The sequence below is a fragment of the Sinocyclocheilus grahami genome, unplaced genomic scaffold (genome assembly GCF_001515645.1).
Source record: "Sinocyclocheilus grahami isolate Dianchi unplaced genomic scaffold, SAMN03320097.WGS_v1.1 scaffold133.1, whole genome shotgun sequence".
In the NCBI taxonomy this organism is placed as follows: domain Eukaryota; kingdom Metazoa; phylum Chordata; class Actinopteri; order Cypriniformes; family Cyprinidae; genus Sinocyclocheilus; species Sinocyclocheilus grahami.
In genome coordinates, this window is record NW_015505312.1 from 975,395 (window position 1) to 992,122 (window position 16,728).

General features: G+C 36.3%; 2 protein-coding genes across 2 annotated transcripts in view; both read right to left on the minus strand.

Annotated features, from left to right (window-relative positions):
* LOC107590848 (GRAM domain-containing protein 4-like) overlaps window positions 1-11,802 on the minus strand; it is a 25,910-nt gene extending 14,108 nt beyond the window's left edge. The window contains exons 1-3 of the mRNA XM_016279769.1: window positions 11,317-11,802; window positions 5,198-5,405; window positions 3,113-3,230 (exon numbers count right to left, since the gene is read on the minus strand). Of these exons, the coding sequence (XP_016135255.1) occupies window positions 3,113-3,230; window positions 5,198-5,405; window positions 11,317-11,345 (355 nt within the window). The 5' untranslated portion in view covers window positions 11,346-11,802. The remainder of the gene's footprint in view (window positions 1-3,112; window positions 3,231-5,197; window positions 5,406-11,316) is intronic.
* Window positions 11,803-14,806: 3,004 nt separating this feature from the next.
* Window positions 14,807-16,728, minus strand: part of LOC107590849 (cadherin EGF LAG seven-pass G-type receptor 1-like) — a 46,621-nt gene continuing 44,699 nt past the window's right edge. The window contains exons 30-33 of the mRNA XM_016279770.1: window positions 16,498-16,641; window positions 16,176-16,388; window positions 15,183-15,453; window positions 14,807-15,099 (exon numbers count right to left, since the gene is read on the minus strand). Of these exons, the coding sequence (XP_016135256.1) occupies window positions 15,075-15,099; window positions 15,183-15,453; window positions 16,176-16,388; window positions 16,498-16,641 (653 nt within the window). The 3' untranslated portion in view covers window positions 14,807-15,074. The remainder of the gene's footprint in view (window positions 15,100-15,182; window positions 15,454-16,175; window positions 16,389-16,497; window positions 16,642-16,728) is intronic.

Here is a 16,728-nt window from a genome sequence, read left to right on the forward strand (position 1 = left end):
GAGTTATTTTGAGGGGACAGCAAATTTACACTGTTATACAAGCTGTGCACTCACTACTTTACATTGTAGCAAAATGTCATTTCCTCAGTGTTGTCACATGAAAAGATATAATAAAATATTTACAAAAATGTGAGGGGTTTACTCACTTCTGTGAGATACTAATATATATATATATATATATAAAATACACATATTATTATAGTTATTATCAATTAAAATATATTTAATTCTATTATTCTAATAACTATGCATGATTACACTTGCATGATTTTTCTACTGTTCCTATCATAGATCTGTGATCCATTTTTGGGTCACAACTCACTGATCTACAGGACAGTTCAGAAATGAAAAAGCACTAAAAGAGGTTACAAAACTATTACAACATCTCATATAAGCCCGAAGCCGCATCATGCACTGCTTTGAATCACCTCTATGCTCTCTTGCTAACTCAAAGACAGTGATTCATCAGGTTTGGTCTTTTTTTCTAAATAGGGAGGCTTCAGTTGTATAACAAACTATTAATAAGTTCAGTCTGCTTTTATGGGCAGCAACAGTTTGGCGGTCCCGATCTGACCTTTTGCTGCTTTCCAGTACTGCAGTGCTTGAGGGCAATGAGCATACACACACACACACAAATACAAAACACAAGCTCTAAAAATAGACCAGAGACTCCCAACCTCGTAATACACATCTAATGTTCTGTTTAAGCCCATATAATGAACAGGGACATTGAATTATCATGTGGTGAACAAGATAATATCATACATCAACAATCTTGGGGAAAAAAAGAAAAATCAAACAGACAAAGAAAAGGTGATACTTCTCCAAAAACTGTATGCTAGATCTGTTATCTGTGTGTGTCCCGGTATTCCCTATGTTACAGTATGGGGACCAAATATCCCCACTAGTAAAGTAATACCAGTCAATTTCGTCCTTGTGGGCACATTTTTTTGGTCCCCATGAGAAAAACAGCTTATAAATCATACAGAATGATCTAAAAATGCAGAAAGTTTTCATGCTTTAGGGCAGGGGTGGGGAACGTTGATCATGGAGGGCCGGTGTCCCTGCAGAGTTTAGCTCCAACCCTAATCAAACACAACTGAACCAGCTAATCAAGGTCTCCAGGATGCAGTTAGGTATTTTTTTTAGGGTTTTTCAGGGTTGGAACTAAACTCTGCAGGAGAGTGGCCCTCCAGGATCAACGTTCCCCACCCCTGCTTTAGGGGTAGGGTTAGGGTAAGGGGATAGAAAATACAGTTTGCACAATATAAAAACCATTATGACTATGGAGAGTGCCAATAAAACATGAAAACCAGTGTGTGTGTGTGTGTGTGTGTGAGAACCCCGGTGGAAAGCTAATCTCCGCTTCTGAGAGTCTCACTAATTGAGAAGTGGTACAGGTCAGAGGATCAGCAGTAGACATGGTGGGTTTATCGCTGTAAGGTGCACGCAGCTCCAGCATTAATGAGAGTGATCTCACTGCACTGCTCAGGGAGATAAACCGACACACCGTGAGCGATCGCCTATTTAGCTCGTGATATATTACAGATCTGCAGGCCTGAGAGGACAAATCACTTTTTCCTGAAGAGCGGTTTCTTCCAAATTCTGGATATGCAAGCTGAAAGTTCATTTTGAAACATCTGACACCATGTAATATAATAGCTCGATTCCAAAGTATTTCAAGATATCATAGGTGTGGTTTTAGGGAAGCAATTCCAAAAATAATAAAAATTATAATTATAAAGATTATAATTTTATTAAAAGTATATTTATTTATTTTTACATTTAAAAATCACAGTCTGGCTAATGAACATTAATTAGGTAAAGCATTTCAAATGTATCACTGGTGTGGTCATTAGGAAGCAATCCAAGAAAGCACTGCAACAAGCTCAGCTGGGAAAATAAACATCCAAGATGATGGAATGTGTTAAGTGAAATACTGACTGAAAACAGATTTGTATTTTATTAAATTCTTTTAAACAAAGTATACTATATTTATAAATAATTAATATTATTTTATTAAAGTAAATTATAAATTGTATTAAGGTAGGACACTACAGGTGAAGAGGCTAAATATTTATGTTAATAGACATCACCATCCTTTCCAATGTTTGTTTAAATATGCAAATGAGGCATTATCTAATTAAATATGCACTTTGTGTTTAAATGCAATTTGAACACATTTCCAGAATGGAAATCTAAACGTTTAATAAATCCAGGTTCAAAATTCTTGCTTCATTTTGTTGACAAAAGAGTTAAATATTTGATTTATTTTATTACTCCATCAATTAAAAAGTAAATTCACCATTTAGAACAAAAACTGTATTTAGAGAAAATGGCCTTTAAAGATATGTATTGTAATTGCAAATAAAGTATAATTACTGTAAAGAAAAACACACATTTAAATGTGTATTTTGGATGTTTTCTTTTTTTCTAGTCTGAAAGAAGTCAAGTTATGAAAACAAAATAGCACATCATCTCAAAAATTGTTTTTTGGAAAAAAAGGTTTTAGCCTGTAGTGTCTTGCCTTAAAAGCAAATATTTACAACAATTGTAATTATAATACACTTTAATAAAATTATATACTTGAATATTTAGAATTATAAAGATGTATTTTATGTACACTGTATACATTTTTTACTAAATTAGATTTTTGTTTGATTTATTTTATTTTTATACTGTATGTATTTTTAATTGTATATTATGTATTATGTATATTATTTTATCATTTTTATGAAATATAAGTCACAGCCTGGCTCATGAATATGAATTAGTAATGTAAAATCAGCCCAGAAGTCCTAACTGATTTTCTGAATGTGGCCTCTAACAATATTAGAATCACTGTTCACTGCTTCCACTTTCGTTGAGTCCACTGTCCGTGCAACCAGTCCCATGACAGCTGACATGCAGACAGTAGGCAGTGAGGTAACTTGCTAAGAAACTGAGCTTATAGCACAATGCCTCAAATGACAATGGCACCATAATAGGCTATAAAATCTGACAGAAAAAAAAAATCAGCAACAGAGCAGGACGTTTATCTGAGGACCTGTGATAATAATTTATTAATTAAGTTGTAACCATGTAAAATAAGGATGCTGTGGAAATTACTCACGAAGAAAGTGCTTTTCCAATAAGGTTATCTCCAGGTGACCTTTGACCTCATTGAGTCGGTCAGCATCACTCATCTTGTAGTCCTGGATGGGAGCAGCAGACATGGTCCCTGAACCAGCCTGGAAACAAAGAGTAAGAGAAAATATGAGAAGCTTAAGGTTCACAGCAATGGCAACATTAAATAGCTGTTAAGGTCAATTAAACATCAGAATGATCGTCTAATGGACATTCTCTTTAATCTAACAATACTGAATATGGCCATGTTACAGTCTAATAAATGAGAGTCCATTAGCATCTGTGGCTCCAGCCTGCCAGAGACATTACAGCATCGTCTTCACAGAGGTTCAGCATAACCAGGATTCGACAAATCACAGCTTCTAGTCACCAACCGGATGCCAGTGCGGCAGCTGTAACCATAGTGACCAGCTCACAGAGACACAACAAATCTCTTAGGTGAGCTTTCCTGTGCTTATCAAATTATATGCAGCAAATGCAATTTCTTTGAAAATGTGCTTGGACGAGGCCGTCCTATATAAAAGCCCGTAATAACATTATTTTGTCTGAACTTGGATTCCAGTCAGTTCTTTTCTTGTAAAATGTCATGCAAAACACTAAAGTTCAGTGCTAAACACAGGGTGGCATCAGAAACAAATGACCACAGTAAAAGATAGCGCAGCTTCACAAAGATTGTTTTTAAGACTAGGGCCTGTGAAGTCTGTGGATGTGAACGACGGAGGGCAATCTCAGCTGCAACAACAGGAAGAGGTCATTTATACAGAAAGAAATACACTGGAGCAAATGGATGTTTGGGCTGAAACTCCGTTGGGAATTTGGCTGTCTGCCTCTTAATACAAGGCAAAGAACAGAAACTAAATGCAGGCTGGAAGAAAGTCACAGGAATACATGTTTTTTTTATTGCTACTATTATTAATAATATTACTCTGAGTATATGTTCAAAAAACTCAAAGGAATATTTGATTGATATTCACATTTCTATATAAACCCCAGTTATAAATAAATAAATATTAGTTATGCATTTACAGTGGAAGTCTATGGGAAACTACTGCATGTTAGCCCATAGACTTCCACTGTAATTGCATAGCTATTTATATATATTTTTTTCTGAACTCCCACTGAAAGCAAATTGTCAAAAAAAGTGAAACCTCATTCCCAACCAATTTCATTTCACATGACATTTCCATCAAAACAGGAGCTACAAATGAAAAAATTTAATAAATTAAATAACTTTTATTTTGACAATTTCACCAATCTGGGATTGATTGGATGGTGAAAAGTGGGTGTTACATACCAGAATATGCAGATCTGAATTAGTGATAGGAATTTACTGGCTTGGATATTTGAATCTCATTTTGCAAAATGAAATAATCTTTCTCAAAACAAAACAAAAATAACGACTTTATTTAATATTTTCGTCTCTACTGCGTCACTTGTGGTGACAGTATCATGACGCGAGCGTGTGGCGGCGCTGACCCAGATCCGGCGTTATGACATCATCATCATGATACTGTTGTGAACACGTGTCCACTAATGACGCAGTAGAGACGAAAATGCAGAACAAAGTCGTTATTTTAGTTTTCTTTGCGCAAAAAAGTATTCTCGTAGCTTCGTAAATTTACAGTTGAACCACTGATGTCACACGGACTACTTTGTCGATCATCTTGGTACTTTTCTGGACCTTGAACGTGGTAGTTACCTTGCTGTCTATGGGAGGGTCAGAGAGCCCCTAGATTTAATCAAAAATATCTTAAATTGTGTTCCGAAGATGAACGAAGGTCTTATGGGTTTCGAACAACACAAGGGTGAGTAATTAATGACAGAATTTTAATTTTTGGGTGAACTAACCCTTTAAGTAAATTATGATTTCTTGTTGAACTGAATGACTTTCTATGACTGGTGTTACAAAATCTTCAAAATACAGGTTAACATCATTTTTCACAATCTTATCGCATCTCTACATTTTTCTACAGAGACAAACACCACAAGCACATTTTTAAAAACAAAATGCATTCAGCACTTTGACAGATTCTCCCTTGATATTTCCCACAGATGAAAAAACGTCACTTACAGGGTCTCGCTGCTCTTCTGTTTCTTTGATGGAGCTCCGGTGTTTTACTGGGACGTCTTCATTACATTCGCTGTCAGATGCGTTGGGGGACTCGGCAAGGTCTAGGAACTCATCTCGCTTCGGTCCTCTGAACCTTATCTTATCCAATCGCTTTAGCATGTTCAACACAGAGACCTGTGTCTTTATCTTAACATGGCGGGTGGTAACCCTGTAAGGACAAAAGCATCTTTTGAAACGGTGCAGCAATGAAGAAATGTTGCACGACTACATAATACCTCTCGATAAATATCATTATCATTTAGACCACGTTCTGGATTTTTTATTTCTTAAATGCACACGTTGAAAAATAAAAGTACCATAAAATGAATATTTACATACTTTATTTAGTATGCTATCTTATTGTCCAAGTGAAACCCAGCAGTGGAGTAAGACAAAGCCAACCATTCTTGGCGAAAGAAGTCGGCTCAGGAATAATGTGCAACTGACAGTCACTCGCCTGCACAATAATAGTCTCCCTGCTATTGAGGCCTGTGAACTGTAGAGGCAATAATGGGCTGCTTGAACTGGCTGTGAGAAATTGCTACAATCTCAAAGAGATCAGCTGATGTCGGACTAGTGTGGCGCAGGACCCTGTACTGTACAGTATGTGGGTCAGAGGTAGAGGCCCCATGATCCTCACTCTCATAGCGTGACCCCTGTTGTACACAGCTGATTGTGACGGTTTGATGCACGAGGAAAACCAGACATTGATTTCAAACTTCTCCGGTCTAAAAGTGATTGTTACTCACCTCCATGTCGTTCCAAATCTGTATGACTTCCAATTTTTGAAATAATCATTTAGGCTGCTTTTGTGAACTGGATTAACTGATTCTTTGAAAAGATTTGACTTGAAAAAAAAATCTGTAAATATTGTTGATATTGGATATTTTTTACGATTTTTATTTTGAAAGTACCTTTGCTGTCATCCAACACTCACTGTACATTGTGATGCCTAAATTCACTCGTAGCATTTATAATGATTAATTTACTTTGAACATTTTAGGTGTTTTATTTGTAATTTATTTAGGCAAAATGGTGTCAAAGTTTCAAATCAACCATTTATCCGTTTTCAAAGTATTTAAAAGTATTATTTTCATAAATATTTATCTTTAAATTTATATTTATCAGTTTTAGTTTGAGTATTTTTCATACTTTAAAGTAACTTATGAAAACATTTCTGATTTTTTTATTTTTTCCATTTAAAATTTTATATTTTATTTTATTTGAGCTTTATTTGGATTAATTTAACATTTCATATAATAAACGTTTTAGTATTTTTAGTTAAAAATAACACACAAAGCTACCATATGGCTTTAGAAGAAACCACAAGTTTGAGGAGCCTCATTTAAAATACTTTTACGTGCTTTTGTATCATTTTGCAGCATCAATGTTAACTATTTGGAAATAAGAAGCTAGTACATTCTTCAAACGGTTTCCTTTTGTGTTCCACAAAGAAATTCAGTCATGCAGGTTAAGAATGACATGAGGGAGAGTAAATAATGACAATTTAAATTTTGAGGTGTCTGTCCTTTTAATCCTAATATACTGTATGTGCTGATTGCTATGATAACAAATGGAAACAGCACATTTGGCTGTTAAACTCATGGAAAGACGCAGGTCATGAACTATTGTGCTCTTCCTCGGGCAACGTCTTAAATGTCTTTGTGCATCTAAAAAAATTCCCTGAGAATGCCGAGACTAAAGCACTAACACAGCTTTGCAACATGTGACTGGATTATATATCCAAAAAAACTCTCCAGGAACCAAAGGCCCACGGTGTTGTACAAAATAATGCTATTGGTGTTCCAAACTCTGCATTCCCTGCAGTTAGTTGACCTTACCGCAAACAAAGCAGGCCTGGAAACAAAGCGGCCGTATGCGTGCCTAGACACTCTAAACCTCCAGCAGAGTTCTAATTTCACTTCCAGAGCTCAGACAACATGCTGTACATGATAATGACAGGACTGAGGTTTAACGCCAGCCGTCTTGTTCTTAAGCAGCCTGAGTTTGGCATCCTGTGAATTAGAAAGGGACTTCTTTTGACAATAAGCAGACGTTTCATGCAGCTCACACAAGGGAAAGGGAAATAGCTTGAGCGGATGATATTTATCACCCGTGTCTAGATTTGTCAGATTTACAATGTTTTAACTCATTAGATTGCGTCGTTTTATGAGAAGTTATGACAGCGTGTTAAACATCAAAACTAATCATGTCCTTTTCATACAAAAGTTTTGCTTGGGAAAAAGTACTACAGTAAATCAGGCCTACAGTACAATAAAAACATCCTTTCCTCTCTTATGTTCCAGAAAATAACGAACAGTTTGCCCAAAAATGACATGATCTTAAGGGAACAGGGTTTGCATGCAGTATGCACACTTTTTAGAAGACTTGGAACATAGCATTCGTGTCTTATGGACTATTTTATGGTCAAATTAAAAATAAATAAATACTAATATATATATATATATATATATATATATATATATTAAAACTGTCTTTAAAAGTAGAAATTATATATATATATATATATATATATATATATATATATATATATATATATATAAAATAAAATGATCTAGGATAAAGGATCCCCACTGAAGGCCAAATACACAGAATTGGGAGAAAGTTTTGAGACAAGTGGTTGAGCAAGTTTGATTTGTTCAGGGTGGAGCATGAGTTTAACTTTCCCACTCCTCACTAGTCTGCACAGCTTTTGGGTGGAGCTCTACCAACAATCAACCTACAAGTTTAGGTGGAGGAAAAATTCCTAGCATCTGTTTGAAGGGATAGTTCATTCAAAAATTTACATTCCATCATCATTTACTCAGACGTCATTTCAAACCTTTAAGACTTACTTTTGTGGAACATTAATATTTTGTGAAATGTCTCAAGTGTTTTTGTCCATGACATAAAAAAACTTAGGGCACCAAAACCATTTAGTAACCAACATTTTTTTTTATTTTATTCATTTTTGTTTTCTGCAGAAGAATTACATTTTTTTTTTTTTGTGAAATATCCTTTTAACCAACAAGTGGAACAACCGCGATTGGCTCTAAAAGCATTCTGTAATCACTCCACTCAAGATCCACTCCATGTTTTATATCTCACACTCCTTCATACTACTGAGAGAAACCCACTCAGAGCAAGAGAGAGATAATATTAAGGTTCTAAATTTTAGGACTGGAATGATGTACAGGTTTTTAGTCCGTGTCCATCACATAATCATCCAACCGACAACTCAGCTAATAAAAATGTGTTCTAAGAACACCTTGCTAATGTTCCTTTTAAGTTATGAAAAACATTTTTGTCTGAATTCTGGGAATGCCACATAGATTTATCGGCCAACATATTGGTTATCGGCTTTCAAAAATAAAGAGTAATCGGTTATCGGTATCGGCCAAAATTTTCATATCGGTGCATCCCTACTTAAACTAATAAGTGGTAACGTATAAAAATGTTAAGCCCTGTCGGGGCGGATAGCCTCATGGTTAGTGCGCCGATATGTAACGCAACTGCACTTGCAGTGACCCGGGTTCGATTACAGTCTCGTGGTCCTTCACCGATCTTGTTCCCCTCTCTCGGCCCAGTCCTTTCCTGTCTCCTCTCTACTGTCCTATCACATTAAAGGCATTAAAAAGCTCATAAATATAACTTTTAAAAAGTTTTGGTTTTTACATGACTGCTATGGTAAGCATACAGTGTGCATGATGCAAATGTCATCACCAGCATAGTACATGCGTACTGTACGAGCGCATTATTTTAGCTGCGCATACATTATACACTTAGCTTGGACATGCGCCTTGAATTGTGTAACTAATTGGTTTGTCCATAAGGTGGCATCATTGCCCATCGTTTCACAATAGAACAAGAAATTGATGAGACAGAACAACAACAAACTACTGGAGATGTTAACAAAAACAGATGGCTCCGCTGATGAGCACTTGTGACAAGTTAAGATTCTCTAGTTTAAATAAGTACAAAGATATTTTTATAGATGACTTCTGGAGAGAGATACTGCAGACACTGAACAAGGACTAAACTTCCTAGTGTGCACTTGTTGAGTGCTAGGGCTCACGTCCATCAAATGGAGTAGCTATACGTTGACACTTTATATATTTATTATACACAAGTCCACACTTTCGTTACATAACGCCACCTCGTTAAGTAGAAATCTTTAGTGGAGTCGCCTCATGGTGGGCTCGGCAGAAGAGCGCATCTAGGTCGCATAGCGGCCACAAAGGGGGCGCTCGCGAGCATTCTTCTGAAAGCTAATTTTCTGTGGTTCGCTCTGTCTTGGCCCTGTTCCAAATGGCACACTTCATGTGGACTTTCGGTCTTGCGGACTTACAATGGCCGCCTCGTGCTCGTGTCCATTAAGTCCACCAGACCGCAGGGTGTCCAATTAGTCATTTTAGCGTTCAGAAGGGTGCTCGCGAGCGCCCCCTTTGCGGCCGTTCTGCGCCCTCGAGCCACTCTTCTGCCGAGCTCGCACTGTGGCGAGCTCCGCAGCAGACTTCTTCTACCCCACAGTCAAAGCAGCATTACGTCACGAAAGTGCGGATTCCGAGGAAGACACGAGGGTTTAGGGTGCCATTTGGGACAGGGCCCTTGTGCGCAGCAACGTTCGCACAGCTTTCAAAGTATACTCAACCGCGGATGGATAAGTTTGACCCGTGCGCAGTACCACCTAGTGGACTCTTCTATCTCAGCAACATTCAGCTTGCTCCAACTGTTGCGTGCATGGACGTCCTTGGACCATCCTGCTGACGAAATTTACATCATGCAGACATTGTGTGGAGTATAGCCTACATGTTCTAAGTATAATTTGGGTTTACAAGTGCACAGGACGTGTGCCATTTAGGACAGGGCCATAGAAAGACTGTGTGTTCGGCTCTACGCATGCGCCAAGCGTTTGCGCCAAATCTGAAGTATACTTTGGGCTTCAGACGAATGTCCAACTAAAATGTTTCAGAAAAACTTTCCATAAACAACGTATAAATGCTTTTGCTAACATTCCCAAAATGTTATTAAAGACCAGATAACTTTACATTAACTCCATGAACTTTAACTTCACAGGAGGAAGTAACTTTGCGAGAACCTTGCTAGAATGTTAACCAAAGTTCTGAGAACGTTCCCTTTTAACCGGGAAAGTATAATTAACAAGTCTGTTTTACAATAGAAAACAAAACAACATTCTGTGACTATGATTCTATGCTGTACTCTATTCAAAACGCCACTCTATTGTAACGCAGCACTTACTTCTAGGCTACATTAATAACACCCATTACAATTACATCATAGGTAAACACCATGACTACCACAACTATGAGGCCACTGAGCGACTCCCCTTTCACTCTCCCCGACTCTGACAATGAGTTTAGCGGTCAGGCTGCTCGTCTGTGCTCCCTTCGACACCGGCATTGTGTCAGACATCTCCATTCCCCCACTCTCTCTAAACCCCATCATCCGCACCTATTGTCATACTCTGCAGCCTATTATCCGACAGCAATGTTTTGCGCGTTCATACATTTTGTTTCTCGTGTACTGCACTCTCAACAAGCGTCTTATTAGCACGTTTTATTTCCAAGCATTCTGCTCCAGGGTTTTGCATCATCATCACCTCACCGTGTAGTTCAAGTTGGATCTCATCAATAAAACATCGAGGGTTGACACAGTTGCACCATCAATATATTGCCGATTAATGCCTTGACCTAAACGCCTTTCATCACTACACAACATCTTCTAGATCGATGCCGTGGAGAATGGCGGCTTTCGTGCGCGTGCAAAATATTGGAAATCGTTTCTTACCTCGTCTTGAGGCTAAGGGATGGTTGTCACATTAAGCCACAAAATATATTAGCCTAAATAAAACCGTGAAATAAACATGTGTACAGAAAACGCGCTGCAGCTGTGCGAAACTACAAACAATGTGGCACATTCGCGCTGTAAATGAGTTTGAGGATTCGAATTCAAACGCAACAATGTAACAAAAGCTTCTTCAGTCTGACACACTGTAACATGCACCCCCGCCCGCCGCGGGATTAACACCCAGAAAGGGGAAGAAAGTTTTTTTTACCCACCTTGCACGGAATTCGTAATTAAGTTTCATTAACAGGAAGTCATGAATATTCGAGCTTCGCCCCGCTCTGTCGCCACCTGCTACCAGCTCGATGATGAGAACCCCGGCGATAAATGCCCAAGCGGACACATATTGATCTTCCCTGAGCTGTCAGATGTTATTTCCAGCGTTATTACGGATTAGAATCGCATGCAAACGGCAAACCATCATTTGGGGTTCGTTTCAATCTGTTGTTGATATCCAGCGAGACTCACTTCACAGCAGGAAATTTCGTCAATGACAGCGACAGACGCTCTTAAAGGGGCCGATAACTGACAGTCGTCTCTTATCAAATAGAAACGCTCTCAAATCTTCCTTCTTCGTGAATGAAGTAAAATGTGCTCAAGTTAGTTGATGTATTTTGAATATTAAACAACAATAGAGGGCCTGTTGTGTCTTAACAAGCGAGGCGGACATTAATCCCATAACTCTGTCAAATCCATGCTTAAAGTTTATGCGTCATATACGCACGCGAGGATGAAAACAAACGCGAAGGTGTATGATTTATCTGTAATTCTTTTGAAGTGGACTTGTTTGGACGTGAACATACGCCTTTAGGTCTAGACGGCTATGTGACAGGTCTGGTTTGACTCGTTTTGGGGGGTTTGCACTGCAGTTAGCCTCGACCACTGGATGATTGTGTGTCCACTAGGTGGCGCGCAATGACAGATCATTGTTTTTACTTTTAATCAACTGAACCGTCAGAGATAACGTTCTGTCTGTTAATCACACATTATACTTTCTATCTACATTTTAACATTTTATATTTGACTTGTTTATTCTACACTTCATTACACAATACTAGCAAAACACTTCCAAATACTATAATGGGAATTACCATGGTTCCATTGGTAAAGCCATGTTTTTTTAAACACTTTTTTAACACGTCACCATAATCAAACAGCAAGTTTTTATCACATAAATAATCATGAAAATACTATGGTATTTGAGTCTGGTAATCATTCAGTAGCATGGTAGATGGGGGAGCATGTTTAATAATTATTTTTTAAATAATTCATGAATTTTTAAAGTTTTGTTCACTTAAATTGACTAACTCACTATCATTAAAAAGTTTGGGGTTGGCAAGATTTTGTATTTATTTATTTAATGTTTTTGTCACTTTGCTTACCAAGGCTGCATTTATTTGGTTCAATAAAAAAAATTAAAACTCTATTCTATTTTAATATATTTTAAGGTGTAATTTATTCATGTGATGCAAATCTGAATTTTCAGCTGTCATGACTCCAGTCTTCATTGTCACATGATCCTTCAGAAATCATTCTAATATGCTGATTTGCTGTGCAAGAACCATTTTTCATTATTATCAATGTTAAAAACCATTGTGTTTCCTAATATTTTTGAGGAAACTGATTTATTTTTTATTTATATTTATTGATGAATTGAAAGTAAATCTCATAAATGTCTTTACTGTCACATATGTGTCCTTGTTGAATAAAACCGTATACATTTAAAAAAAAAAAAAAATCACATATCTCAAACTTTTGAACAGTAGTGTATTATGAAGGAATTTCATTATAGCAAATAATTAGAAATATTAGTCATTTTAGTGAGGGGAAAAAAAGATACAAGATTTTGTATTTATTTATTTAATGTTTTTGTCACTTTGCTTACCAAGGCTGCATTTATTTGGTTCAATAAAAAAAATTAAAACTCTATTCTATTTTAATATATTTTAAGGTGTAATTTATTCATGTGATGCAAATCTGAATTTTCAGCTGTCATGACTCCAGTCTTCATTGTCACATGATCCTTCAGAAATCATTCTAATATGCTGATTTGCTGTGCAAGAACCATTTTTCATTATTATCAATGTTAAAAACCATTGTGTTTCCTAATATTTTTGAGGAAACGGATTTATTTTTTATTTATATTTATTGATGAATTGAAAGTAAATCTCATAAATGTCTTTACTGTCAAATATGTGTCCTTGTTGAATAAAACCATATACATTTAAAAAAAAAAATCACATATCTCAAACTTTTGAACAGTAGTGTATTATGAAGGAATTTCATTATAGCAAATAGTTAGAAATATTAGTCATTTTAGTGAGGGGAAAAAAAGATACAAGTTCATACAGATTTTTAATTAAATCTTTTAAATTCATTTATTTACAATGTTCAAATGTTTTATCAGTGCGAATAGTAAGAATATAAATACCTTATTTTACATGCTGGTATCTAATATCTAGGAGCTTTGACAAGTAATGGAGGTATTTCATGGATACACATTTAATATATTTCATGTGATAATGTGTGTTCACTTAAAGGGTTAGTTCACCCAAAAATGAAAATTCTGTCATTAATTACTCATCCTCGTGTTGTTTCAAACCCGTAAGACAACGTATTTGGTACTTCACGACAGTACCATATACACGAGCGTGTGGCGGCGCTGACCCAGATCCGTGAACGCGCGTCCACAACTGAAGCAGTAGAGACGAAAATGTGGAATAAAATCATTATTTTTGTTTTCTTTGCGCAAAAAAGTATTCTCGTAGCTTCATAACTTTACAGTTGAACCACTGATGTCACACGAACTACTTTGTCGATCATCTTGGTACTTTTCTGGACCTTGAACGTGGTAGTTACCTTGCTGTCTATGGGTGGGTCAGAGAGCCCTCAGATTTGATCAAAAATATCTTAAATCTTGTTCCGAAGATGAATTAAGGTCTTACGGGTTTCAAACAACACGAGGGTGAGCAATTAATGACAGAATTTTCATTTTTGGGTGAAATAACCCTTTAAGGACTACCGATCAATAAATGCTTCTAAACTATTACAGATTACATAGTTACTGACCTGACATCACTTTCACATAGACTGATCTTTAACATGAGTAAAAACAAAAGAACGGCTCCCTGAATGTCTCAGTCTATACTATTTACACAAGAGGTTTGGCAGAGCTATTAAATAGTCGACAGGCACTTTAGGAATCTTTTGATTCTTTGTTGGTAATTTATATGCAGAGCAAACAAAACACTGTTTTTCTATGTACAGCACTGGCAAAGACTTTAAGGCATGCTGAACATAAGATGTAAAATACTGTAAGAGGTAATCACTGTAAAACACACCTGACCATTGAACCCAATGACAGACAGTGTGTATGATGGTCATCTTCATCCTAATAATTCATCTGAAACATAACTGGGGGAAAGAAAATTCAGACATTTGGGGCAAAAAATAAAACGACGTATTAAGCTTCATCTGCTTAAAAATGCACAGTATAAAAAAACACAACATAAACATTCAAAACAGTGCTGTAAAAAATACCACAGTAAACATAAATATTCAATATTGGCATCACAGTGAAATCCTAATTTACAATTTTACAGATAACCCTATTACACATCTAAAATACAAAATGTCACTATAAACATTACTTACACATCATAAGTCATCTTTTTATGACTGATGAATTCTGGAATAAACTGTACAAATGCTAAATAATATCAAAGTCTTTTGCTGTAACTCCAGATCAACTTTATCCTTTTCGATGTCAGAAAACTTTTCTGCTCAACTTGGACAATGTAGCACTTTGGAATGCTGGGATAGCTAGCGCCCGGCTTCCTTTTGTATTAAATGAACCTTTATAAATACTAAAAACAATTTCAGAGCAGGACAATGTTGTGCTTTAATAATAGTGGGGACACAGAAACTGATTCAAACCCGCTCCAGTTCATTCAGCATCCTTCAAGTTGAAGACTCAGATTGATGTTTCATTGCTGCCACTAACAAGAGAAAGAAAGAGAGGTGTTACAATCAGAAAGTGACCAAATAAATCCTAATGATCAGCATATGACCTCCAACTCACTCCGAATCAAAGTCTTTGTCCGCCAGGGTGACGGGGCTCGTGCCCAGCTCTACGGTCATCCCGTTCAGTGCAGACTGAGGTGGTAATGGAGGTGGTTTGATGATGATGCTGTTGGCCTCGGTTCCTGAGCGAACCCCCTCGTTTGACCCCACCGATGGAGTCTTTCGGGGGATCTGGGGTGGGTTGTAGTCACTGAGCTTCTCCCTCAAGCGGTTCTTCATGTTCTTGTCCGTCAGTGGGGGTGGATATGTGATCTTGTTCTTTAAAATGCCTAATAAAAGGGAAATGATAGTATAATATAATATTTTAATAGAATATATATATATATATATACACACACAATTATATTATTTAAAATATATAATATATTCTAATTAAAGAAATAGTTTATTTTTGTAATAAAATTCATGAATAGGCACAAATCAATTAGATTTTTGTATTATAATTTTTGCTATTTTATTATAATTGTATTATTTAATTTATTATTATTAAATATTATTTTAATATCAGTGATCTTGTTCTTTTAAATGCCTAATGAATGTACTAACATAATACAATATAACATAATACAGAATATTTTAATAGAATAATTTATTTATTTATTTATTTTTTCTAGTTTTTAAATTTTGAAAAAAAAAAATAATAATAATAATAATAGTGTAATTAATTATTTTACAGTACTCTATTCTCTATTAAATGATTAAATATAATTGTAATATTGGTCATCAAGGTTATTAGTACCTAATAAAGGTACTAATATAATATAATACAGAATATTTTATTTATATATATATATATATATATATATATGTAGATACATATTATCTAATAAATTATTATATTTTATTATACTATTATTAATTACTAACTTATGTAGGAAGAAAATTTTTCAAGTACTAAAATGGTTTCATTCACTTGTTTCTTAATTGTTTTTCCCTTTAGTTTTTGTTTTTAAGTAGTAATTTTTATTTCGTTTAAGTAGTTGTCGCTCACCTCTTCTGGGTAACTGGTTGCTGTTTGGCTGACTGGGTGAACTCTCACTTTGCGACACATCTCCATTGTGATTTAATTTATTCCCTTGATGAAGCTCCACATTCACTTTTGTTTCCACCCGCAGTTTCTCTGGACCACCCGGCTCCTCACTTTCACAGGCTGTGGGCGGCTCCTGCGGCCAGTATGGCTTCCCTTGACCGGACACAGCATCAACTGCAGAACAACATGAGTAAAGTTATCAAAAATCCAAGTTTAAATAAAAATAAAATGAATAAAACACATAAAAGAGCAGGTCAGAGTTCACAGAAGAGGCTACAGGCACCTTTCGGAGTGCTATGGATGGGCGTTCTCTCGTTATTCCATTTGGTCCTGGAGTGCCTGGCCTCGTCCTCGCTGTCCGAGGAGTGGGAGGAAGCGTAGGAGCTGCTGTGTTCATCCACTGAGAGCTCACTGTCCGAATCCGAGTCTGAAAATAACAGAAAATTATTATTCAGAGGTTATGATACCAGCTGAGCCTTCAATGGTTTTAAAAATAGTTGCATGCTCCTAAGGG